This window comes from Chelonoidis abingdonii, chromosome 7 (genome assembly GCF_003597395.2).
Source record: "Chelonoidis abingdonii isolate Lonesome George chromosome 7, CheloAbing_2.0, whole genome shotgun sequence".
Taxonomy (NCBI): Eukaryota; Metazoa; Chordata; order Testudines; family Testudinidae; genus Chelonoidis; species Chelonoidis abingdonii.
The window spans coordinates 79,842,375-79,869,465 of record NC_133775.1 but is presented as its reverse complement, the minus strand read 5'-3'; the positions used below and the strand labels follow the sequence as shown (position 1 = coordinate 79,869,465).

The 27,091-nt window shown below is 41.0% G+C and overlaps 2 protein-coding genes across 3 annotated transcripts in view; one reads left to right on the top strand and one right to left on the bottom strand.

The window, feature by feature from the left end:
* The first annotated feature begins 4,358 nt into the window (after positions 1–4,358).
* C7H5orf58 (chromosome 7 C5orf58 homolog) lies at positions 4,359–7,372 on the top strand. Of its 2 annotated transcripts, none has more exons than XM_032803682.2 (3): positions 4,359–4,451; positions 6,029–6,122; positions 7,034–7,372. In XM_032803682.2, the coding sequence occupies exons 1-3, from the start codon at positions 4,443–4,445 to the stop codon at positions 7,192–7,194; spliced, it is 264 nt and encodes an 87-aa protein (XP_032659573.2). In that variant the 5' UTR covers positions 4,359–4,442; the 3' UTR covers positions 7,195–7,372. The 2 variants fall into 2 exon arrangements, with proteins under 2 accessions (XP_032659573.2, XP_074924169.1); XM_075068068.1 differs by lacking the exon at positions 4,359–4,451 and adding an exon at positions 5,215–5,286.
* A 1,766-nt stretch (positions 7,373–9,138) lies between these two features.
* LCP2 (lymphocyte cytosolic protein 2) overlaps positions 9,139–27,091 on the bottom strand; it is a 55,703-nt gene continuing 37,750 nt past the window's right edge. The window contains exons 6-20 of the mRNA XM_075068067.1: positions 26,229–26,266; positions 24,968–25,151; positions 23,975–24,075; positions 22,573–22,642; positions 21,323–21,406; positions 21,160–21,185; positions 21,049–21,068; positions 20,840–20,944; positions 19,766–19,800; positions 17,213–17,348; positions 15,352–15,401; positions 13,978–14,081; positions 12,391–12,474; positions 10,809–10,964; positions 9,139–9,811 (exon numbers count right to left, since the gene is read on the bottom strand). Of these exons, the coding sequence (XP_074924168.1) occupies positions 9,689–9,811; positions 10,809–10,964; positions 12,391–12,474; positions 13,978–14,081; positions 15,352–15,401; positions 17,213–17,348; positions 19,766–19,800; positions 20,840–20,944; positions 21,049–21,068; positions 21,160–21,185; positions 21,323–21,406; positions 22,573–22,642; positions 23,975–24,075; positions 24,968–25,151; positions 26,229–26,266 (1,316 nt within the window). The 3' untranslated portion in view covers positions 9,139–9,688. The remainder of the gene's footprint in view (positions 9,812–10,808; positions 10,965–12,390; positions 12,475–13,977; positions 14,082–15,351; positions 15,402–17,212; positions 17,349–19,765; positions 19,801–20,839; positions 20,945–21,048; positions 21,069–21,159; positions 21,186–21,322; positions 21,407–22,572; positions 22,643–23,974; positions 24,076–24,967; positions 25,152–26,228; positions 26,267–27,091) is intronic.

Below are 27,091 nucleotides of genomic sequence, written 5' to 3'. Positions count from 1 at the left end.
ACTCATCTGATTGGTGGAGAGGTGTGAACGTAACACAACATACCAGTCTATGAAGTTAATTTCAGAGGAGTAAAGTGCTCCTATTGCTAAGGAAACAAAGCTTACAGTGGCTTAATACTAAGACGGTTTCCTGTGCAGAATATACTATACTTCCTGCTAATCATGGTGAGCCATAGTTGCTTGCCTGAATTAGTACAAGGTAAAAATGAAGATACAGCTAGCAATGCTACTGCAAAGTAAGTGAGATTATTTCTGTCCTACATAATTTTGTGTAGTTGGCGGAGAAAATATTAGTAGGCATTTTCAACTGAAGATTACACCCATAGTTAAATATTACATCTTTCTGTCTTAAGATGCATTAAATATTTACACATTAGTGCCAGATATTTGTGAGCCTAAATTACAATATATCTAAACTGAAAAGTACAATTTAAAATATAAAAGCAACTTCACAACAGCTTTATATGCAACTGCTGAGGAATCCACAGACTACAGAACATAAGCCTGCGGTACTGATACTGTTTAAAAAATATTTTCATATAAATGAAAACAGTCTATTGTAATGCAGACACAGAATGTTTCTAATGTAACCTGTTTAGGTGGAGGTGCAGAAGTAAATGAAATTGCTACTGATATTGTAAAGCCTGATGTTACTGTGGACTTAGAAACCACCTTTAGCCAGACAGACCGCAGTAGCCAGACAGTATTTGCCTAGCAGTGGGCGGGTAAAGGCTTTGGACAGTCATTTACATGTTTTTTTTCACTCACTGGCCACAGCATATTTTACTAGTGGTTTGTTTGGTCATATCATTCAGATATCAAAATAGAGTCCCAATATTCTTCATCATATACTTTTTTGTTATTGTTCATGGTGTCCTCAAAAAGGAGTTAATGTTCAAACTGGCAGCCAGTTCTCTGTCTGAGGTTGAAAATTAGAACTTTTAATTGCCAATTAGCATGGCAATTAAGATGAGCACCTGGTGCTTGATTTCATTGATCTCAACATGAGTGAGGCATCTAAGTAACTTTGTGAATCCCATCTGTCATGAATAAATGGAAAATCCAGCATGATCTAAACAATTTGTTTTCTAAAAGGGAGCACTTCATGTCAGGAATTCATAATAGCAACATGGGCATTAATGTACCTTCATTTTAATTATGTTGCTGCATTGAACCTATCTGTAATGCATTTTACTCTGGAAGTGGAATTTTTTCAAGTTCAAGCTTTTAAGTGATTTCTGAATGGATTATTATTAGAATGAACATTTTCAGCATTGTGCTATATGTCTTGTTAAAGAAAATATTATAGCTGTAAACCATTAAAAGAAATTTCAGAATCCCACATCACAAATTTGTATTGTATTTGAGGTTTTGCTCACTGAGATCCTCACACATTCTATTTGCACCTATATTTTCTTTGCACACAGTAGATAGCCACACTCACAGACCCTTCCAGAAAAATCACCAACTTCTGTAGAGCCTGAGTTAAGAAGCTGTCTTTTTCCATACAGATCCACAGAAAGGACAAAACTAATTTACTTGCACGAGTGCTTCTGTGGGACCTTTGAGGACTTTGTAAACTGCATGATTGTAGTACCGGAACTGGTGTATATATGAAGTGTTTCCTCTTTTGCATTTCTTGGCTTCAAAGAAACCTCAGGCTGAGCAGTATAGGGTGTTGTCTCTCTCAGTTACATTAACAGTTAACTTGTTCCTCAACACAAAGAAGTGGGGTTCTAACCTGTACTATATTTTAGCTTTCACTGCTGTCATGAAATGTTAAACCTAGGGCACTTTCATTACAAGTTAAAACTTTGTGTAAACATGCAGCAGAAAGAGGAAGAGAGAGAGTAGAAGTGTAAATAAACCACAAACAAACTGCCTTTTCCTCTCATTGTATGTCTATTTACTATACACACGAGAAATTCCACAGGCTCAATCTCCTCTGAGGTGCCAGTGATCCCTCTTCCCAGTAATGCCCAAGCAGGAAGCCTGACATGAAGATGAACATTGATCGGCACTAGTGCCTGACATATGTTGAGCAATACTGCTAGCAACCATTTCTCTTCAAAGTGATTGTGCAGTGTCACCAGCCACAAGTACTACACAGACGATGTTTACCCGTTCTTCAGAGAACAGCAACTATGAAAGGATGAATCGCTCTATACTTAATGTTTCAACACCATTTGCAACGCAATATTGATTGAACCCTCTTTGCTCTGTATCTTCTGCTCTTGTGTATCTGCTTTAGCAATTCTGGCTGTTTTTGGTGGAAGCCAGGTATTTGCTATAACCAGTATGGATAATGTAGCAAAGTGCCTTCCTTGTCCTACTCCAAGCCAGGTCCTTGACAAGGTCTGAAATCAGTATAAATGAAATCTACACACCTCTGTTCATGTGTAGAGAGGAAAATAATTAGTTATCGCTAAGGAGTCAGTTGTTGTACTGTGCAACAACTTCCAAATCTCCAGAGGCCAGTCTGGTTTTCTGTATAAATAATATCTCGATACGATGAGATGAACCCTTTTCAGTAGACATTAGTCTTAACACAGTTCTTTAGTTGCCATCTCTATTCTGTTTACCTTTCCTCCTCCCTCTTTAATCCTCCTGCAAACGATGTTGTATTCATGGTAATAACAGCATATTCACTGATCGGACACAGAGAGTAGGGGACCTTGCTAGGGTCGATGCAATGAGTTATGGTTTCACTGCAAGTGTTTCCCTCTTTGCTAAAATCCATTTTATGCCATGTACTTAATGGCTAACGACAGACTTTAATCCTCCTGCAAAGCTTGTTATTATTTCCCTCCTCTCCAGCCCCTGTAAAACCCCATCTCTTGGGTCATCTGATTTAAGTGAAAATTTCAGGTATTATTTACTTAAAAATAAATGTCTGGCCTTCATGGTTATAGAGAACAGCTTGAAAAGATGTCCCCTAAAGGCTGTGTATGTAGGGCTGTGTTCGGACTCAGCACAAGGTATAAACAGGGTCTTGTGCAGTTTTGGGGAGGGGCAGCTGCTCGGTGCCCAGAGGTCACCAAAACTGCTTAAACAGCTCACCAGGGCTGTCAGCTGAACTACAGTTCCCAGCATGCCTTGCTTTGGGCTCACAGGAAGCCATGGCACTTCCTGTTTCCAGCGGCAGCAGGTTTCTCTTGCTTTTTGTGAGGGGAGGCCCCGGCGTGCTGGGGAGCTACAGGGCTCCAGTAGGGTGTACAAAAGAGTGCAGATTCCGTGGTGGAATGCTGAGGGGCCCTGCACAGCCACCTCCAGAATTTATTTGGTCCAAACTGGGCCCTCCTCAGCGGCATAAAATTCAGGCCTGAGGGTATCTGATTCTGGAGAGCCAGCCCTCAGGGAGTTGTGCTGCACCTTAGCTTCTGCACGTGTGCGGTGGGGTTGTGTCTGAGTTCCCTGCAGCTGCACCTCACTGATTTCATTTGTATCCCACAGTCCTGACTAGGAGACCCCCAAACCAAGACCATACAGGTCTTGAAGGACTCCCTTCAGGCAAACACTGGTGTTAGGGTTTTCGTGTTCATATTAAGCCCTCTGCAAACACTCCACAGGGCTCTCATCTCATTATTGTCTGTCTGCTTCTTGTGACCATCAAAATGGCTGTATGCATTTTGGCTGCCCTGAGCAGATCAAATCCAGGTCCCTTCACCGTGTACAGCCTTTGTGAATCATACAGGCACCTCATGAACATCAAAACAGGCCCGTTCCCCCCCTACAAGATCATGAAACTTTCTGTTTCCAGTGATGACACATGACACAAACTTAAATGTCAAAGTGAGGGAGTGTTGTTTAGTGGTTAGACCAGGAGGTTAGGTATGAGGCAATCTGGTGGTTATTCCCAACTGCCACGGACTTGCTTTGTGACACTGGATAAATTACATAGTCTCTCTGTGCATTAGTTTACCCATCTGTAAATTGGTGATAATTATCCATTTGGGTAAAATGTTTTTAGATTCTTACATGAAAGGTGTCATATAAGCACAGACTATTAGTGTTTTATGATTTTGTAGGAGGAATTGAAGGCCAACCTTCAGAATGTTTGTAATTTTGATCTTAGGGTCCTGGCTGGAACTACTGCAAAGATACCTTTTCAGTAGTTTGTGGTCAGTCCTTAACTTGTAGCACTTGAAAGGAAGGCCAAACATCTAATAGAAACATTTAGATTTAGACAACTAAAAGATTTCTTACTTAAAAAATGCACTCATTCATTTGAAATACACTAATGAAAATAAAAATGTAATCAATGTTACCCAGTCCTACATTTTAATTTGTGTCTGCAATGCAAAGATATTTTTACTTTACTGCAAAAGTATGAGGGACACTTTCCCCCTTCTCTTTAGGATCTCCTTTATCTCTGGTTAATGACGTTTACATGATAAAAAACCCCAGCAGCTTGCGGGAATAAGAAACTGGACAAAACATCTATGTTCAAGGTAAGTTTGATTTTATTGTTGCAACTTATCACCTAAGAAGGCTTAGAGGCATAAACATATTGCTCATTTAGGAAACTTCACAGAGCTTTTCCAAATAAATTATTACACTTTGTTACACTTCCAAGGTGAGTCTCACAAACTATATATAAATTTACAATGACAAGAATAAATCGATGCATCTGAAATTTCTTTTTGTGTATGTTTTTCTGGAAGCAGCTCTGTTTTAAAAGAAATACAGGCAGTTAAAAATTGGAACAGTCTTAAAATTTGCTACTTGCTTTCAAATGATTTAATGCTCTTATTTCTCAAAAAATGCCTCCCCTACCCCCTCACCGCCCCCAAAACTAAAAAAAAGAAAAAAGAAAAGTTTGGTCAGGAGATGAAAAATGATCAGTAGGATCTTAACAATACAATAAGAGAGTACAATTGTCAGGATATTTATATGTATTAATAAGCCTCTGTCATCTGTCATATGGTATAACTTTTCATTAATATATTTAATTTCTCTTTCTATATTAATTTTGTAACGGCTCCATCTTGTGGCTAATATGTATAATTGAGGATTAACTTTGATTAGAAGTTTCAGAGTGGTAGCTGGCTAGTCTAAGGGCTGGTCTACACTTAGGAGGGGGTCGAAGTAAGACATACAACTTCAGCTATGAGAATAGCGTAGCTGAAGTTGTTGCATCGTATTTCGACTTACCTCTCGTCCTCAAGGCGGGGGATCGACGGCCGTGGCTCCCTGGTCGACTCTGCTTCCGCCTCTTGCCCTGGTGGAGTTCCAGAGTCGACGGGGAGTGCAGTAGGGATCAATTTATCACATCTCGATGAGCGGGTAATGTGGATATACCATTAAAAAAAACACCTCAACCAGGGGCGTAGCTCTGAGCCTGGGGCACTGTTTACACTGGCGCTTTACAGTGCTGCAACTTGCTGCACTCAGGGGGGTGTTTTTCACCCACCTGAGCGAGAAAGTTGCAGTGCTGTTAATTGCTGTTAATTGCCAGTGTAGATAAGCTTATGCCCAAATAAATGTATTAATCTCTAAGGTGCCTCAAGGATTTCTCGTTGTGTTTTCATTACAAGCTTTGTTTCAGTGTATTAAGTATCTTTTGGCATTGCATTTTCTCATTCTTCTTTTAGAAGCTCACAATGGGGTGTTTTTAAAACAGACAAATGAAAGTGAAAACCTCATAAGAATCTTGCTGATTTTTAGGTGTTTTTGCTGCTAAGCTGCTTTAATTAAAATAATAAAAAGGAGTATTTTTTTTTCTGAACATTTAAGTTAACTCCATTTAGGGGGAGGAGAGAGAACCCTGGACAATTTTCATTCTATTGCATGCAGTTGTAAAAAGGAATAAAAGAAAAAGTGGTATTGCCTGATGGGAAATAAAAAATAAAACCAACATTTTTGGTTTTGATGAAAACTGGAACATTTAAAAAAAGATTTTTGTATGTCGCTCATTTTCAAAAATGCATTTTTTTAAAAAAAAATTGAATGAAAAATTCAAAACTACTAATGCTCAAAGCTTGCACATATATAATACCAATTCTGATGTTATTTGTCTTTCCTATAGATGTTTAAGAGTGATGTTGCTGACAAGCAGTTTAACCTGGAAACTGCAATTAAAAATATTGATAAAATGTCCAGTGAGTTGAAGAAACTAAATGGTAATTCTGAGTGTATCTATCATCAGACTAAAGGGGAAATGACTGAATTGTTTGATGCAATGTTGTTGTAGATGTGTCAGTCCCAGGATATTAGAGACACAAGGCGGGTAAGATAATATGTTTTATGGCACCAGCTTCTGGTGATGAGAGAGAAGCTTTCAAGCTTAGGCTTTGGCTATACTCACACTTTACAGCGCTGCAAGTTTCGCGCTCAGGGGTGTGAAAAAACACCCCCATGAGCGCTGCAAGATGCAGCGCTGTAAAGCGTCAGTGTAATCAAAGCGGCAGCAACCCAGAGAAAGGGGAGCCAGCGGTAAGGCAGATCACCAGCCTGCAGGGGGCACTCCAGGATGCTGGAAGAGCTAATTCCCATGGACGACCAGCAGGAGGCACCGCAGGGGTGAGTCCACTCACTTACAGGCCACTTCACCTTGAGTGGTCCCTTGAAATATATCTATCTACTTATCTAAACAATTTGTTCTCTTTTTAATTTAGCTCTGAGTACATTTCACAGCTGCTAATGAACTCATGCAGATTTTGTGATTATGTTGTTCCTTCTATATAATGAAACAAGAATTTGTCCCCTTATGGTGAAAAATTAATAAAATCATACTTACTGTGCAAAAAATAGGATCATTTTAGTCAAACATGAAAAAATCCTGCTAGATAACAATTAATTCTTCAGCAAGTACATATCATAGCTTCCTAACAAAAGATATATAGTAATACACTAATAGCAAATTGTATTTAAATGCCTTGGAAAATTGCTATCATCCTTTTAATTTACGGAAGAGTTAAATGTAGATACAGTAAAAAAACCAACAAACCTCTGCAGTAAATTGCCACACATATAATACCAATTATACAGTAAATGTTCATGATTGAAGTTCATATTGTACTTTTTGCAACAGTGAAAAGCCAACTGCTGCTCTGTGACCTTACTTTGAACTTCAGTCATCCTGTGAAGACCACAGTTTCAAGGGAGGTAGAAGAAAAGAAAACAGATTTTGAGGAATTACATAATTCCATCAAGTTCCATGCTGATGCTTCCATTAACAATTCTTCTCTTTGAGCCATTAAAATTTCAGCATGGTTTTCTGCTCTGGTTGAAACTTTTATATTATGACATTTTGTGTTATCAGAGTATGAAAAGTAGTATCTGAAGAATGTATCAATATGTGAAAAACAAATATTTTGAATAACTCAGAAACAACTAAAATAATAAAAAGGCAAATAATTGGTCCATAGTCTATACATTTTCCAAAATCCCCCTTTTTATTAAACAGCTGAGTTTGCTGAGAACAGTGACATGGGAAACTAGTTAGCTCAGGAAATTGTTTATGGAACATGACGTCTTTCATATCAAGTTAACTGATCTGAATCAAGACCAACTGGTAACAATTAGAAATATTTACTACCAGCTAGATCATTGTTTCCCAACTGGGAAAGATGGTGCTAAACCCAGATGAGCTCAAGGGCAAGAAAACAGCACTGGGAGGGAAGAAAATGGCATGACCCTCAATTTGTCCCACTGTCTTCCTCCTACAAACTTATAGCTATGAGTAAAATAGCAGATGACTTCTTGAAAGCCATTCCTCTGCATGTAGTGACCCCCTAATGCAGCCAGCTACAAGATACTAATGGAGGGGTAAGGCTGACAAACTTAGATGCAAGACTCAAACCACGAACATGCCAGAAAATGGAATTAAATATAAGACAGGCAAACAATGGGACCAGTCCTGTTCCTTATTAAGTCAGTGGGAAAAACTCTGGGCCCTAATATTTTTAACTGATTCTGAATTATAGTTTATATTTTAAGACAGAAAATATGCACCTATCCCAGGCCTATCAGCCCTACCCTCTTAGTTATCTGCTTCCTGGGTAATGAGTTGGAGTGTAAAGCAGGGTTTCTCAAACAGGGGTCGCTGCTTGTGTAAGGAAAGCCCCTGGTGGGCTGGGCTGGTGCGTTTACCTGCCCCGTCTGCAGGTCCAGCTGATCGCTGCTCCGGACCAATAGGAGCTGCTGAACGCCCGGAGCAGTGATCCATGGCCAGTGGGAGCCACAATCGGCCGGACCTGTGGATGGGGCAGATAAACACACCGGCCCGGCCCGCCAGGGGCTTTCCCTACACAAGCGGCGACCCCTGTTTGAGAAACCCTGGTGTAAAGCCTGTGGCTTGGTCAGGTGACTAAACATCACATGATGGTAGCCGGGGGTTGTACTTTATATAAAAGTGAGTCTTCTCAGAATGGAAGGAGACAGATCTCCAGGAAGGAGGTTCCTGAAGGCTACCTAACAGCAGAGGGACCTAGGTCTGGGTTTGCTGCATCAGCTAAAGGTAAAGGCCTGACTGGAGCTACCTGCACTAAAGAACAGGAGCAAAATTCCTGAAGAGGGAATTAGGAGGTTCCGAGGAAGAGTAATCCTAGAAGAAAGTAGTCTGGATAGGCCAGTGCAGGTGAGTATTTGAGGGGAGATGCTATTTGCACTTCTTTAGGGGTCCAGCCTGTGGTTCCTACTGATGGTCAGAAGAAGTTAGTTTTCTCTTGACCTGTATCAAGAGAGTACAACTGGTGGCTGAGCCATGTGATCTCACTCCCCGATCAAACGAGGTAAGACCTGATGCTAGGCGTTGGATGTCCGTCTTTGTTTGTTGAGCTCTTTTCATGTACTGGATCCTGGGAGGTATGTTTATTGATATGCACAAAACTCAGGAACAGTTTTTGAGAGCTCTGAGAATAGGGAAACTGAGATAGAGACAGGGTCTATCACCAGATGAGATGAGACCCACTTACACTGCCATTTTCAGAGCCTGTTCTTTGCAGAAAGGAGTGGGTGCAAGGTTATGCATTGTTGGGACCCAATATATGCAGGGACAGATTTGGGAATGGAAATTGTCTCTAGAGGATGTAGAAGAGGGAACATATACCGTATAGACCATTAAACTAACAAGTCACATAGTTCCTACCATTATAATAAATGTAGCCAGAAAGTGCAGGTCTCTATTGAAAAGTAGACTGTGACATATGGCATTTTTATTAACTCAATTTACACAAGGTTTTTCCAATTTTCTATCAACTTACATAAAATATATCAAAGTAAACAATACAATCTTTCAATACGGATAACAGTCACTAGAATTTACTCTGTACAGTACAAGCATTATACAGATATTAATTGATTTCAGTTTGCAGCTTAATGTAATTGGTACCATAAACTTGACATGAACAATAGTTTGCACAGTTTTGCTTTATAAGAAAGCAATGTAATTCTCTGCTATGTAAACCACATGTAATCCTATAATATCGAATGGAGAACACTTCACATGCGAGATGGATGTTGGAGAATGACATGCAGTGTATGAACAATGGAGAGTAATAAATACATTGTAGAAAGTATTTTCCAAATCTGTTTTTTAAAAACAGACTTTAAAATGAGAGAATTATATTTTCTCATTAAAATCAAAAAAAATTAATTCATAATTTCATTTCACTGAATACAAATGGAAATATCATGAGGTTTGTATGCTCTTGTAGACCGTTGATCACAGACATTAAGCTTTCTACTAAGTAGATCCTGCAGCATATGTTAACTTGCATTGGTTTCTTGAACCTCGATCTTTTCCATCAATCAGCAGAAGGGGCATTCTTTGAAAGTAATCAATAATATCTGCCACTGAAGAAAAATCCTGTGGATTAAAAACAAAGGCGGGGGGAGGGGTGTCATCAGGATTCTCACTACTTCTCAGGGTAAAGCAATAGTATTTATTTAGACTGTGACTATATCATGCTCTCTTGTGACTAAGTTTTGGATGAATTGCTGTACTGGAATAGACCGTGAGGTCATCTACCACAGCATCAGCATTTGCTTCCAGTACTGATCTTCCCATCTTGGATATCTCCATGGGACATTCTTGTCCAAAATTTCACCCACCCAATGAAGTTGTGAGGTATTATAAGGCAATCAGTTTTTCTTGAATTTGAGTCACTGGGCCTGATTCTGCTCTTCGTTACAACAGTTTATATCTGGAATACCTTTAGTCAGGGCTGGCTCTGGCTTTTTTGCCACCCCAAGCAAAAAATAAAAATCAGAGCGGCCAGAACGGCAAAGCAAACGAAAATCCTTCGGCGCAGCCGCAGCTGCAAAACAGGGAAAAAAAAAACAAAAAAAAAAACTGTGGCGCAGCCGGAACCAGAGTGCAGGGGGACTCCTTGCACTGCAGACGTGCCCTGGCTAGCGGGGGGAGAGAGAGAAGGGAGGCAGACAAGGCTTCAGCGGGGTGCTTGCCACGCGGCCACACCATCTGCCAGGAGGGCTCCGCGCTGCTCCGGTCGGCGGGGAGGAAAGGACATGGGCTGCCCTGCCAGGCTTGCTGCAGACCTGGCACCAGCAAGGGCAGATGGAGCATGCAGTCCGCTCCCAGCAGGGTGCTCCCCTCCTTCACGCCGCCACCCCCTACAGGGCAGCCAGATCGGAAAACAAAACAAAACAAAAAAAGCAGCCGTGCCGCCCTAGGATTGGGCAGAATGCCGCCCCGTAGACTCTGCCACCCCAAGCACAAGCTTGCTCGGCTGGTGCCTGGAGCCGACCCTACCTTTAGCGAACTAAGCGACATTCTTCTTGGTAAAGCTGCTGGAGATTGGTAAAGGGGGTGGAGGTGATGCAAAGAAAGAAACATACTGTACCTCTTTTCCTTTCAGGCCAGTTCCTAACAAGTAAACTTGATTTTGCTCCTGGTAACGAATCTGAATATTATATACTTTATCTTTGTATAATACCATCAGTACGTATGGATGTGTATTAGTTTTTCTTGAGCTGTTTCTCACCAAGAATGTTCCGTCCTAAGAGAATGCACATGAAAATCAAATCTATTTTTGACCAACCACGTGAGTAGAATGCTGAGTTTGTTTCTAAATGCACATTCATTCTGGGTTCTAATTGTTCAGAAAGAGCACAATTGCAACCACAGCTTTGAAGAACTTGTTAGACTTTCTTAAAGGAAGAAGCAAAACACAAACAAAACCTTGCAATCTGCTATTTTAAATATTCCATTTCAAAGGTTAGTTCAGATGCAGTAATAGCTATTTTAGAGAGAAAAAATACTCTAATTTTGGGACACTTAGCAAAATGTTATGGGTGAAATTCTGGCCTTATTGAAGTCACTGGCAAAACTTTCATTGACTTCAGAGAGGCCAGGATTTCAGCCCGAAAGGTGAAACCCATTGGTGTTTTGGGGATTTTTGTACACAGCTGGAAGGGGTGCATGCAGTCTGCTACACTTAGAGGTTTAGACAATCTTGGAATGTTCTAGCTTGCTGCATAAGGGGAATTGGGGCCTACTGAATCAGAGTGAATGGGAGGGAAATGAGGAAATGAAATATGCCCCTTCCAGTGAGTGCTGGTTTAAAATATCTTTAGGAAAAGTGGTTTAGCTAGAGGGGTGCAAGTTTCTTACATAGACGATCTTGTCTCCTGGAGACAGAAGTTTCTATTGAGCTCCCTACCATGTGAAGCTCTCCCCTCATTACTCCATCTTACATATAAAAGTTATAGTATCACTCTTGTCCCCGTGGTCTGTGCTGTTTCCTGCAGCTCCCATTGGCTGGGAAGTTGAACCACAGCCACTGGGAGCTGCAAGTGTCCGTACCTGCAGATGGTCAATGTAAACAAACTGTCTCGCAGCCAGTCAGTGGATTACCCTGAGAGGCCCCGTGCAGCCCACGTTTGCCCACCAATGATCTAGAGTATGGTTTAATAATCCTTAAGGATCGGCTGAGCCTGGATCTGAGCTGATCTGTGGTTTTTGTTGTATTCTTTGTAATAAGCCACACCCCCAAGAAGTTCAGACTTTGGTATGTGTGAACTGTGGTTTTAGAATACTTTAAGAAAGGTGCCCATTTGTGCTTAGTCTCTTCTATACTGATCCAAGTTTTTAATAGCCTTCTGATAATGCACTGCCAATCTGAACACTGTATGCTTAATCAGGCTGTGTAAGTAATTTTTGTTTGTGTAAGTGTGTGTGTGTGTGCGAGCGTATGCACCACCACTACCTCTCCCCCTCCACACACACATATAGGATGTGCCATGACATTTTGCAGGTACATTGATAGTGGCTTGGAGAAAATCTGGACTAGAATCTCTTTATGCGAAAGTTGTGTTCATTCACTTTTTCTGTATGAATGCAAAGACATTTATCAGGACACAAACCATTTAAACAATGTGCCAAGTATTTTTATATCCATTTAAGGGTAACTGCTAACACTGTACCTTATTTATATTCCTAAGAGCTGCTTCTGCTTCCTGCCGGCTGATGTCTCCAACATACCATTGTGCATTCAGTGAATCTTGAAACTTTTGTTTTATTTTTTGAGGGGGAAAGAGGAGAAAGTTGGCTGTCAGTGAATTAATGTATACAATGTTATAAACATACATGCACAGAAGTAGAGAAGAATTTAAATGGGGGAGGGGAAAGCGAAGTACTGTATTTCTAGATGCAGGGATGAGCATTTTTAGTTCTGACCTTGTTAAGTTGATCTAATCATTCCAATACTCTCTGAAGGCGTTTGCACATGCTGCCACCTTGCAAACCAGAAAAGTGAGGACTCCAGGGTTTTGATAAACATTCTATTTCCTGTGACATTTCTTTGTTATGTCCAGATGAGTCACAGACATCTTAGGTCTCTCCTACTTTTACCATCAGCGGAGCCTTGAACTGTGGCTTGCTGTGGGCTCCCAAGCACTAAACACACGCACACACAAACCTGTCTTACATGACTATTCAGTGTATTAGCAAAAATCAGGTGCTAAGTGGAGGTGGTCTTCAAAGAAATATGGAGTAGAACTGTACTCAGAGACCAAATTTTCTTCTCTCACCCATTTTAGATTGGTTTATTTGAGAGAATTGAGTCCAAAGCATCTGAGGGTACTTCAGGGCAGCTTTACAAGACAGGAAGTGGTCTAGTAAACTTCACCATACCTTCTGACTGTTTCACTGTACGTGTTTTGCTGTATTTTCACTCCTCTTTTGCTTGGTGAAGACCAAGTAAGGAACAAAGGTTGGACATCACAAGGGAAACCAACAGCAAATGCAAGAATATATACCAAAGAATAACTGACTAGAAAACCAATTTAGGAAAAAAAATTGTCTCACATTTAGTTGATTTGCTATTACAGACATTAATCCTAATCACTTTGCACATCATAGATGATTCATTCTTCCCCATATTGGGGGCCACAGTGTAAAGGGGATGACGTGTGACTGCCCCACAAGTCTCCTCTGGCGAGCGAGCACCCCCACCCTGCTCTCCCTGCTCCACCAGCGTTACCTGAATGGGAGAGAGGGAGGGTGCTCTGTCCTTCTCCATTTTGCCTTCCCTCCAGCATGTTTGGCCGCTCTCCCTGGCAACCAGGCCTATGTGAGGAGCAAGATGGAGCTGCTTCTCATGTGGCTGAAGCCAGTCGCTAACGGTCACTGCTGCATGCAGCACGGCAACTGCCTGAGAGACAGCCCATCTGGGAAGTGGGGGCAGTGGTGGGCTGCTCCCCGCCCAGGCTCAGCACTGTGGGACAGGCTGAGTGAGCCAGAAATGGGCTGTGGGGAGAGGGGCTTTCTCTCAGGCAGCCACACTGCACAGAGCAATGAGACCCTGAGTGGACAGTGTGAGAAGTGGCTGGTCCCACTCCTTCTGCTCCTGGCCTGAACTGGCTCTGAGGGACAAGGGCCAAGCATGTTGCGGGGCAGGTACAGCCAGAGAAGGGAGCCCCTCTTCCTCTCCCCCCACAGGCCAAGCAAAATCTGGGGAGGGGGCACTTGACTCCATATACCACCCCCACCTCTGAGTCATATTATTATACCTCATCTTCCTCCATGCTTGGTGGCTGCATAATCTGCCTGTTAGGAATTGGTAATGGAGGTCTGCCATCTGCTGGGCCTTTTGAAGGAGTTCTATTGATGTTACCTTTAAAGTTCCAGAACAAATTTAAATTAAAAACAGAAAGATAAAACTTAGTCTATGCAGCAGATATTAGAGTGTAGTGTAGGACTTTGATTCTCACTTATACCAAGGCCTCTTTATACCACTCAGGCAGCATAAGGGGCCATACAGCGGGTGAAAATTATGCTCCCACTTAGTGTAATTGAGAATCTGACCTAGATTTCTTTATGTAATGGGACAATTCATCCTCCTTATACATGAGGATCACTCCCATGGACCTTAAAGGAACTTCAGTAGCTATGGATGCCTCAAAGGCAACTATATTTGAAATAGGAATTACAGATGATGAACTGTATCTCAATAATTTAATTATGACTGTATCTTCAGTTACCCTAATTACACCTAACCTGAACTTCTACAGTTACAAACCACAAGGTCGCCCTGCTAGAAGTTTATAAAATTGTACTGGAGAGACGAAAAAAATTGCTGCTTTTTTTCCTCTTTGTGGAAACTTTGAACAGTTTAAATGGTAACAGCTACCAGTGTTGAACATTGTTGAATGTTATGCCAATAGATTATGATTTTCAATGTTGCATATTTTTAATTACAGTATTTTTTGCCAATTAAATATGTAGCTGAGACAAACTTAATTTCACCTTGGAAATGTTTTTCATACCAGCCAAGGTATTGGTGTAGTATTATTCATATCTGAAATATTCATTGCTTTTCCCTACCATCACACAAATCATTATTGGAATGATATAATCACATTGGACTTTCAGAATGATTATAGTCAATGGATAGTAATCTGAGACTAGTGCTCTTAAATTGTAGCTCTAGCGAAGCAAATACTTATATCAAATTTTGTCGGTGCCTTAACTAAATAGACAGCAGTGCCAAAATTTAACAAGGCAAAAATCCCCACCTTAAACATAGACTAAATGAACTAAAAAAGTTAACTAACCAATGCTTAAAGTGAAAAAGTTAGAGGTCTATCGTAATCTAGGAGTAGCAGTTCTGGTAAAACGATGCTTAAAGTGTTCCCTCCAGAGACCCTTGTGGTGCTGCTGCTGCAGGAGTAAAGAGACAGACCAGAGCATCTAATATGCAAATAAAATGCATTCTTTACTCCTGGTTGGGTAGGTATGCTCCTCCCCACACCCACCCACTTTAAGCACTGTACTTAATAGTTTTTTATTGCTATTAAATCCAGAAGCTGAACGTCCATGACAGATATTATCCGCTGCAACTTCATTATGTTTGGAATGGAAATCCAGGCTCACAGAATACAAACCTAGCTGAAAGCGTGGTGGTAGTGATCCGCTTGAAGAAAGGCTGGTAGTACTGTTAAAGAAATCAATGAAATTGAAGTTTAGCACACATAGGGTATGTTGCTATAATTATATTATTTAATGTTTATACTGTGGCAGCTTCCAGAGGCACAGATCCATACCATGGTAATTAAGGTCAGTATTAACTCTTCTTGAGACCTGGCACTTGGAGATAAGGGGCAAGGGACAGCCCATGGCACTATTACTCCTATAGGGACCATTTCAGGATCAGTACAGTTGGAACCTAATTTCCCTCTAGAACCTATATCTCTGTTGGATTTCCAGCCCATGACCCTCTCCCAAGCCCTTTCCTCATAAGGGGAGTATATGAAGCAAAATTACAAGCTGTTACTCAGTCTGGAATTTCCCCCAAAGTTCCCTCCTTCTGTGTGTGTTCTTCCCTTCCTCTTGGCTGAAGAACAAGCATCACTCAAGCATTCAAGTTCCAGGAAGTGCAAAAACTTGACAAGAGCTGTACTAGTGACTGAATTCACACTTCTAGCCTCATCTATGCTTAGTTTGTTTGTTCTGCTCTTGCTGAACTATTCAGCCCCTCTTTATAAGCTCTATAGGTGCCTTTTCTGCTTCCTGTTAGAAATTTCTATAATTGAAACCAGCTCTCTTGGCAGTCCCAAAATGACAGCAGCCAAAGGCAACAATGAGTTTATCAGATCTTATCTCTTTTTCCCCAGAAAGTTTCACCTCACTAAGACCCCACTGCCAAGGTCTCCTCTTTTCCAGTGTTGAAATGAACCTCTCTTTGGATGTACTGCAAAAAAGGCTCTGACTAAAATGTATATTACCATAGCGTCTCAGGCTATCCTTTTAAGAAGAGGCATCTAATTTTTGGATGTCCAGCTGTAGACACCTAAGGTCTGACTTTTTTTTTTTTTTAAAAAAAAACAGAGACTGAGTATCCACAATTCCAGCTGAAATCAGTGGGAACTGCAAGTGCTACAGTAATGCCTAGAATCCCCCTTCTGGGATCAGGACCCCATTGAGATAGGCACTATACAGATGTATAATAAGACAATCTCTGCCCCTAAAAGAGTTTGCAATCTCTATAGACAAGGCAGACAAAGAATGGGAGAAATAGATAAATGTCTTTAGTGGGGCACTCAAAAATTGAAGGACCCAAAATTAGAGTCTAATTGTAGTTCATACCAAAGAGGTCCTAATATAGTCCTCTTTTAATGTACAACTAAGAGTATCCTAGTGTATCTGATATGTATTGTCTATATCTTTGGATTATATACAGACTTAAGGCCTTGGGTAAGTTGGCTTTACAGAATTGGGGGATTCCCCTAAAATGGTGGAAACTGCCCCAAGCAAGCAGAAGGGAGCTAAGGTTCTGGCCTGTAGATGATAAACTCCTTGGGTAGTAATCATGTGTTCTTTTGGGTCTTGTACAGCACCATATACACCAGTGTTTCTCAAACTAGGGCTGCTGCTTGTGTAGGGAAAGCCCCTGGCAGGCCGGGCCAGTTTGTTTACCTGCCCCGTCCACAGGTCTGGCTGATCGTGGGTCCCACTGGCTGCGGTTCACCGCTCCAGGCCAATGGGGGCTGCCGGAAGCGGCGCGGGCCAAGGGACTTACTGGCAGCTGCTTCCAGCAGCTCCCATTGGCCTGGAGCAGCGAACCGTGGCCAGTGGGACCCGTGATTGGCTGGACCTGCGGACGGGGCAGGTAAACAAACTGGCCCGGCCTGCCAGGGGCTTTCCCTACCCAAGCAGCAGTCCCAGTTTGAGAAACACTGATATACACTTTCATTCTTTAACAAGTAATAGATCAAAATAAATGAGACAATAACTAGTGCAACAAACCTTTCTGCATATGATCCAGACATACTGTTGGATCCTGAAGGACTGTGTTTAGGTGGTGGCTTGACAGACCTTGAAGGAAATGTGTTGGAGTTGAAGGGAGGCAAAGATAGCTGTGGTGCTGATCTCTGGGGGATTGCTGTGAAGAGGAAAAGTAAAGCTAGCTAAAAATATTGGCATGAGGTTACCATGGGTACTCGTAAAATCAGCTGGTAAAGAGGGGTGAAGTGAACTAATACTATCACATTGCAGAGGGCCATCTAATCAGATGCAAGCAATGGAGCAATCAGTCATTAAAATGACCTTCAGAACGATATACTGGGTCTTAAAATATGAACTTATTGATGGTAGACAGTTTATTCTTGTGCATTCATTTTAAAGGTGGAAAATTCAGTAGAAAATTTGCAGGTTTTTTTAATCTTGTTTGTTTTTGAAACATTAGATAAGCTATAGTCCAGCTTTAGAAACCCCATTACCTAAAATATTACACTAAAATTAAAGACAAAGCCCCTAGTCAGCTTTCTCTCCCATGGCATTGCTGACCATTGGATCTGAGACTTCTTTATTGTGCACCCTTCTCCTCAGGGATTTGTGTTCTGACGCCATCTTCATTGTATGGGTCAGCATACAATTGGGTTACCACGCCAAAGATCCACAGCATGAGAAACTTGCTGTCCTTTGGGACTGCTCTCAGCCTGGGTTGAACTGTCAGTAGGGGTGGAGGTTCAGAATGTGAATTCAAATCAGAATTGTGTAAATGGCCTCAATTTTTAATGGGATGAACCAAAACTCTGATATAGTCAACCTTAGACTTTGGCATGTTGGAAAGCAAGAAGTGAATTTTGCAGCTTTGGTTCATATCCATTATTTTTTTAATAAAGCATTATATAGCATCTCAGGGACTATGAGGTCGGGTAACTTATAAAGGCTGTTATTATTATTTGAGTCAAATACTACTCTCTTTGCTCTCAAGTCATTAGGAGTATCCTCACATGAAGTTGATAGCACTATATGTTGGAAGAATACAAGCAGGGTTTGACCAATTATCTTATAGTAGATCAAGAGGTCACTAGGTTTTCCTTCCTGCTTTTTAGGTGCTCAGTGGAAATAACTGTACAGATATATACTAAGTTCATGGTTATAAAATTGTAATACATTTAGATGCACGTGGGAAATACTGGTGTCTTGTAACTGGCTGACTGGAAGAAATTGTTGATATGCTCCAGCTTCCTGTCTTTTGTAGCCTCATTACTTAAGTTTGTGTGATATTTTTGAAGATTTCTACAATCTGTCAAGTTATGCAGCATTACCTTTTTTATTTTATAGTAGTAACTATAAATAGATCTGCTCAGTGTTTCATTTGAGCTTTTTAACAGAGAGAAAGAATGAGACAGAGAAAGAATGTAAAAGTTTTTAAGCACTTACACTCATCTTCTTCCTGGGGGGAGAGGGGAAAAAAACAACAACAATGAACATTAAGAGGTTTATAATATCATAACTGTTAAAAATATTATCTATTTACAAAAGCTACAATAGAAAAGCCAGTGATTTTTGAGTATGCAGGTAATTCAAAATGGGCTGACTATATTTACCAAATACATTGATATATTTGTCTTTGTGAAACATCAAATTAATTTTTGTAATTGTGGTACTGAGGCAAGGAAATCATGGGTCTAGATTTTCAAAAGTGAGTAGCGATTTAGGTGTATCAATTTTTGGGCACCTAAGTTGAAACAGCTTAAAGAGGTCAGGAGGCAGAACTTCAATGGAGGTAAATTGTCATAGCTTCCAGAGCAGATGTTCAACACTCTCCGAAAATCAGATTCCTTTAAGATATATCAAGTCAGGGAGCTCAAAACTGGGGTATACAAAATCACTAGTAACTTTAAAAATAAAAATCTGGGCCTTGATCTCTGCCTTTTCTTTATAATGCCCCTAATATCTAAAATAACATATCCAGTGATTAAACTGTCCTGGAGAAAATTTGTGTGGAGGAAACTGACTGAAAGTGAAGCTCTGTGGTAAGAAGGAACTACAGGAGAACCTCAGTTATGAATAGCTTGAGAATGGAGGTTATTCATAACTCTGAACATTTTGTAACTCTGAACAAAACATTATGGTTGTTGTTTCAAAAGTTAACAGAACATTGACTTAATACAGCTTTGAAACTTTATTATGCAGAAGAAAAATGCTGCTTTTAACCACCTTTATTAAATAAAACAAGCATAGAAACAGTTTCCTTACCTTATCAAATCTTTTTTAAACTATCCATTTATTTTCAATAGTTTACATTTAACACAGTAATAAACTGTACAATATTTTCTTTTTCTGTCTCTGCTACTGATTGAGTCTTCCGATTCCAAATGAGATGTGTGTGGTTGACTGATCAGTTTGTAACTCTGGTGTTCGTAATTTCGAGGTTCTACTGCATGAGTATTTAAAGGAACTAGTCCATGTAAAACAGAACTACCAGCTTACCAGCAAGTTTTGTAATTCTATTGTAACACATACTTTAAAATCTTCTAACTGTAAAATAGTGTTTGCTCTGAAATATACTTACATCATATCTTCTTTCTGGTGCCCAACTTTGCCTAAAATGAAGTAGGTGAAGAAACCAAATGTGAATTTTAGATGTAGAAAGCGTGGGAAAAAAGTGACACTCTATCCATATGTATAGTGGGCCATGTTTTCAGTTGAGACTTAAGCTGATGTCAGTTTTTGCAGACACAAATAAATATGGGTATCAGTTTTAATCAGCAATTTCTTTTGCTCCTTTAGCTATAAGTTCTTGATTTGCAGCCACAAGAAGGTATTTGGATGTCTAAGCCCTGATCCTGCAATGAGCTTTGCAGAGATTCAGTGGTCCATCTGGAATTTATTGCATGGTTGGGGCTTAATTGATCTACATTTCAAGTGAAATAGTGCACCTGCTGTGTTCGTCACACAGAAATGGAGTTTGAATATCTGGCTTTAAACTTCAACTGAATGATGAAGATATTAATTGTTCCCATGGATATTAATTGTCGCTGTCATAGCTGAGGGCAGGCTTGTATGAAGATATCTGGCCTCCTTCCTAGTATTTTAACTGCTGGTTGGTTAGCAGACCTCATAGTATGTTTCTCTTATATGGTGCACAGCCCTATCAAGAAGCTGCCTAAGAAAGGCCAGCTCTTGCTAAAGATTTTTGCCAAGAATTCAGGGATTTGCAGGGTGGCTGAGCTGGCCTAGTTGTGGGGAATAAATGAAAACCTTCTCCTTCCACCATACCATAAAAGGGATATAGAGCTGGGGGTTGAGTTTAGTAGTCAGGATAATGAGAAAAGAAGCTTTCTAGGAAGAAAGCTAGAGCTGATGGGAGAATCATGGATAACATTCCTCTTCCCTTCTAGAACTTGGCTGAAGTGAGTCATACTTTGGGCCTTAACTGTGGCCTTTTGGATGAGGTAAGCCCTGCTGTATTTGTGTTTGGCCATTAAAAAGGCAGGGCTTTTTCACATTACAATAAAGTAGGCATCTCTGCAACACTCTTAGGCAGTAGTGTCTCTGCTGACATTGACTAATTATGTTTTCCAGATTGTTGTGGAAAATCGTTAAAAATAGTTGTGTTAACATTTAAAAATAAATGTTTACTTTACGGGTGGTGGCTTCCTTCCAGGGACTGGATTGCCTCTTTCATGTTTATCGGCGGGTGGTATGGGAGGCTTCTGTATCTTTGCTAACTGTTCTCCAAGAGATCTAAAATACAAGAGAGAGATGGTTCAGCAAAGGTCAAATGCTCTTCACTGCAATATAATTTGGTAGCACTGATAGTGTATGTCACCCAGAGGCTAATGTCTTACCTTAGTTGTGGTGCCATGAGCTGTAAAACAGTAAGGAAAAGTTACAAGAACATATAAGTATGTTTTAAAATAGATCCAGGTGCAATAAAAACCAACCAAATGGCCTCTTACCTTGTCAGGAAACACTGCCCTCTTCCCTGAAAAGAATAAAAAACAACACTTAAAAAAAAATTAGATAATTAATTATAAGTTCTGTGAAATAGTGGAGGCTCGCCAGGCCTGGCTTTGATACCTTTTCTGGTGCAAAATGAACTTAGCATGAACAGATACTGACCTGTTGCTGGGCTGTCTCTTTCAAACGGCGGCCCAGGACGATCCAGTGTGGGTTTTGTACGTCTGTCTATAGAAGGAGCTGGGGCTAAACATAAATACTGTGTAAAATATTGTGCTAATACAAGTAACACAACTTTATTTTGTATTGTATCTGTCACGATCTGATGTCCCTTCTTAGAGTTGCAAGCAATATAATTAAAGGTCATAAATAGTTAAGGTTGGCTGAATTTTGCCTTTGCTTGTTTATAATGTTGATGGACAATATTAACATTTTAAAGCATTTTAAAATATTTTATTCTAAATTTTCAGTTGCACAAAATTATGGGGAATGTCAAACAATGGTGGGGTCAGACTAATTATTTAATGATAGTAGACACTGACATTCAAAAAGTTAAATCTTTGTAACCATTAAAACACAAATTGTCAAAATATACAAAATAAATATCCTTAAGTCAAACTTTAAGTTCTTAGACAAAGTAAGAAATTCTGCTTATCTATAAATGTCGATTATTATCAATGGAAATATTTTTTCATTGCTTTTGGGGAGTTGGCAAGGGGGGTGTCCACCCCACACAAGGCCTGAAGGAGTTAAGGTGATCAGGTAGGCCAATTAACTGCCTAGGCTGCACCTGGAGGAGGAGCCAGGCAGCGGGGATTAATTAGAGACAAGACTCAGCTGGGCAGGAGTAGAAGGAGCCTGCATAAAGCCCAGAAGACTGGGGGAGATTTTGCAGGGAAGTAATTTGCACTTACTTCCTGTAAGGAGGGAATTTGGGCTGGCAAATCGGGGGGAGGGGGGAATCAGAAAGGTAAGAGAGACCTCGGGGAAAGCAGCATGGTGTGGGATAGGGCATACCTTGATTGCTGATGAGATGACCCCTGGGAAGGAACCTGGAGTAGAAGATGAGATTGGGTTCCCCTCCCAGCCACTGGGGAAGTGGCACAGACCAGGCAGTGAAGAGCGATTTGCCTGGGATAATTTGTGCTAGAAGACTTTGATACCCCAGAAGAATAAGCAGGAGCTCCTGAAGCCAGAGAGGGGCTACAGGCTAAGAGACACAGAGTGCAGCTGCAGAAGGAGCATTGGCCTGGCAGAACAAATTCCCAGCACTACCAGGAGGCAGTGCCATCCAGCGGTGAGTAGAACACCCCATCACAGGGAGATAGAGACACTAACAGCTCTAGCTGGAGACTGTGAAAATATGCATTATGCTATAGCTTAAAAAAACCCAGACAAATATTTTCACTTACGTTTTAAAGGCTTGGCACTTTTATCTCTATTCACATCATTATTGCTTGATGGAGGAGGGTAAGGTGGCATCTAAAACAAATGTTTTTTTCAAGTGAGTAAAGTCTTCTCTAAATATACCTTCAAGGATTTTCATCTTATCCTCTTTGGCCACTGAATACATCACCAAAATCACCTTGCCACAGCTGTCAACGTGTGCATCTGTTAGAGCCCGAAGGGCCATTAGGGTGTCCCCCCACACACACCCATTGCAGAATACTATCAGGTAAAAGGCCTTTTCTGGTAACTGCATCATTGGCTCTGTCATCTCTCTGCCCCTTTGCAGGAAACCCTTAGTGCAGAGTTCATTCCAGGGTGAGTTGGGAGCATGTCAGGGGCAGGAAGGAGGAGTAGCTAGAATAGTCTTGCTTAACTCCTGATGCAGAGTTTTGTGCATATAAATTCAAGGTCAAAAGGGATGCGCAGACCGAGGACAGCACAGGAGCCTAGCCTTGCATTAAGGAGAGGGCTGCACTATCAGGGGCTGTCAAGTTCCTAGTGGCAGGACTGAGACCAAAGAGAGGAATGTGTTGCTGAGTATCTCATGAAAACGAAGAAGGTGATTGCACTTAAACTTGTGTTTCCTCAGACACACCTATTCTTGCTGGAGTTTCATTATATGGTCTTCCAAGTAATGGAGGCGAGAGGTCCAGCAGACTTCATACCACCCAGTAGGTCGTTTGGTGCTTACTGATTAGCTTTACTTGTATCCATGTATAGCTTTCATGCACATTTGTGCTGGAATACAGAGAGTTTGTATAGCCAACTCAGTGCTTGCAAGATCAAAGCCTTAATCTGCCAAATTAGGAAAAGGGTAGTTCTGTTAACTCAGTGGATGTTAACGAATTCTGAATGTATCTAAGAAAACTGTCCAACCTTCAGCAGGGGAGGGCAATGACACTTCTTTATCCTTAACTTTGCTTATTGCCTTTGAGTCATTTCAGTGCTCTTACCTTTCCATCTCATTCAGCACCAGATCCTGTAAACCCTTCCCCCTCCATGGAGAGCTGCCAAATTTAACGGGACGGCCAATGGAAGTGAGGGTTTTCAAGATCAAGCCCTCTTGGGGAAAGCTAGAGTACTGCTTAAACAAGGTGTTCAAAGGCTACACTTTTCCTGAGAATTAGCAAATGGTCACTAATTGCCAGTGTATATGGCAACATTGCAATATGAAACAATTTCCACATATTTGTTTCACAAAAAAAGTCGTCATTTTAACAAAAAATAATTATTCTTACAGCCAAAATAATTTTCCTCCTCTTTCTACACATACAATCATTATGTTGGATATGGAATTATACTTGGGCCTTCTAGGAGATAATGCAAAGGAAACAAATGAAGTATTCTTTAAGAAAAGAAACATACAGGAGTGCCTCTACCCACAGATGATGCTGGTACAGGGGATGGGCCAGGTCGCTGTGGTGGAATAGGAGGCTGGGGAGATGGTCGAGTAGTTGTAGGTCTATCTAAAAAAATAAAAATAAAAATCACAAACTGAACAGTTAAACACACAAAAAAGGTTATTTTCTGTCTCTCTCATTAGATTTTCATTCTTAAGTTTAGTTTATGGTTATGTAATTTTACATTACATGAAGAATCTAATTTTGCTGTGTTACATCTCTGTAAATCCATAGTGACTCTGGCACGTTGTTTTACTTTGTGTCCTTTTTACGCCCAATGACTTGAATGCCACTCTGGTATTACGTGCACACATACCAGGCTCAGTTCTCTGTCGGTCTGCACTTCATGTATTCATTCACACCACTGCACAGTAAGTATAAAATACACCAATCCAGATGGTAGTGTTTTGCACTGAAGTAAATGACCTCACAGGTGTAAGCCAATGGAGAATCAGAACTAGAAAATGACAAATGTATGCACGATATGCTCTGGGACCAAGTCAACTCCACACAGAAGTGGTATTTTGGGTTTTTTGGGGGGTTTGTTTGTTGTTTGTTTGTTTTTGTTTTTAAAGACAAACAAACCTTCTGGCATCTTTCTTTCTATGACTCATTTTTTAGCATGTGCTTAACTTAACATGTATATTCATTAAGACTGCTCATGGGCTTAATTTCTAATAAGGCCTCTATCCAGCAAAGTGAACTCCTAAGTTGTCCCTTCAATATGCCTAAACCTCAGTGTGGTAAGACCAGAAATTTAATGCTTTTTCTCTTAGTTGCCAGTCTTAGAAGACATTCCAGAGTTTTCACAAATTTGTATTTTTCAATACAAATGCACAAACAGGTCTAGTGAATGCACAATACAATGCACAAACAGGTCTAGTGAAAGGCTCTATATTCTATTACCAATTCCCTAAAATATCCCATCCCTTCCAAAATTACATTTTGCACTAGTTACCTATGTACTCAGTGTTGCTCGGAATTGACTTGGCAGGAAATATGACATTATGGGGTGCCACGTCATTGTTGGACGGAGGAGGTTCATAATCGTCACTGTCATGTCCTGGTTCATCAGTTGGTGATTCATAGTCGGCATCTTGTTCCTGTTCCTCATCTGGGCTTTCATAATCATCATCTTCTTCCTGCCATATGCAAATGAAAAACAGACAATTAGATACTACATAACTTAATGCAATGAGATTGTGTTTTTTATATGGTAGTGTCTTTCATCGTGCAGGATACCAAATTTTATCACCAGCGCTCAGGGATTGTTTCATCCCGTCATCAAATGAAATGATGGAGTATGTCAATATTTACATAGAGCATGACACTGCACAGCAGTTTAGGACAGGAAATGAATATCTTTTTACAATAGGAACTCCAGAGGAAGCTTAACAAGAGAGAACGTTACTTAGCTGATTTTTTTATTTTTTTTTGTCTCTCTAGGGTCTCATACCAGACCCATCTCCTAAGCCATTACGATTAAAGAAAGTCAGAGGAAGTACAGGACTTCAGTTTTATATCTCATCCAACTGATGTCAAAAGGTGCCTCCTAGCACCAAGCTGGGGCAATCATTCAGTGGTGCACTCTTCCTTAATGCTCCTTCCTGAGAAAGCAGGTCTTTGTCAGGGGCTTTGGAGCCCCTAATGCAGGCAGTTATGTGGTTCTGACCCAGCCCAAATAGGTATAGCTTGTGAGATCTGATAGGACAGTGATGGGCAATCTGCAGCCCACAGGCCACATGCAGCCCATCAGGGTAATCTGACTGTGGGCCACGAGACATTTTGCTGACATTGACCATACACAGGTACTGCCTCCCGACAGCTCTCAGTAGCCAGGGTTCTCTGTTTCCAGCCAATGGGAGCTGTGGGGAGCGGTACCTGCAGGCAAAGGGGCCGCAGGGATGTGCTGTCCCTGATCTGGAACTTGTCACTGATTTGTAAATGGTGTAATATTCAGTGTAATTTCAAACTAACCTAGAGGGTGGAAGTTTCAAAAATGCTGAGGACTGGGCTAACTCTGCTCCCACTGAAGTCCATGATAAAACTTCCACAGACTTCAAGGGTGTAGAATTAGGCAAGCACTGGATGCTTTTGAAACTCCCAGCACATTCTCTTCTTTCCCCTTCTGTTGGGAGTAGACAGCACAGGAACTGATAGCGCTTAAGGGAACAGAGAATCTGCTTTGAGTGTTAAGTGATCTAAAACATGATTCTTACAAATGAAGACCAGCCTTCTTCCTCTTCTTGACAGTATCCTGTGTAAGAAAACATAACCGTGGATCTGTTAGTACATGTTGGCTTCCGAGTACCAAAGCCTCCTCAGGTAAAAAGGCACTAAGCTTCACAAATAGCCACCATTAGAGAATCAAAATAACAGACCAGTTTGCCCAAGGCGAGGGATGTGTCCAGCTCCCATGGCAGCCAACAGGAATTACGTGCACATATTTGCAGTCACTTTCTGGTTGAAGGGTATTAATTGAACATCGCTTTTGTGTCATGATTTCTGCTGTGACCAAGGCTATGTCTACACTGCCAAGTTTTTTGACCAAAGGTTATATTACTTTTATTAAAGTGTTTTAATTAAACCGCTATTGCACATCCTTGCTATGCTCCTTGTATCATTGTAGTGCATCCACACTAGAAGCTCTTGCAATGACACAGAGCAACGCACTGTGGTAGCTATCCCACTCTGCATCTGGTCTCAGGGTGCTTTGGGAAGGGTTTGTAATGCCTCATGTGGCAGGTACAGCATCACATGAGGCAGGTTTCTCAATCCCATTGTTCCATGGGCATCCTACTAGATTGCTAGCTGCTTTTCAACTGAAGTGTGTGGGAAAGAGTGTGTGACAGAGAGTGTGAGTATGGAGGGGACAAGGAAGAAGACAGACAATGTATGTTGCGGGAGAGTGAGTGTGTTAGTCACTAAGGTGCGGTAAGTACTCCTGTTCTTTGTGTCGGCATGCTGTCTCCTAAATTCAGACAGCTGTCGAAAGCAACCTGTTCTGAGGCAGGGGGAGGGGAAAACCCCAACATCAATCCCCTCCTCCCTCCCTGGCTCTGCACAGCACAGTGTGTGTGTG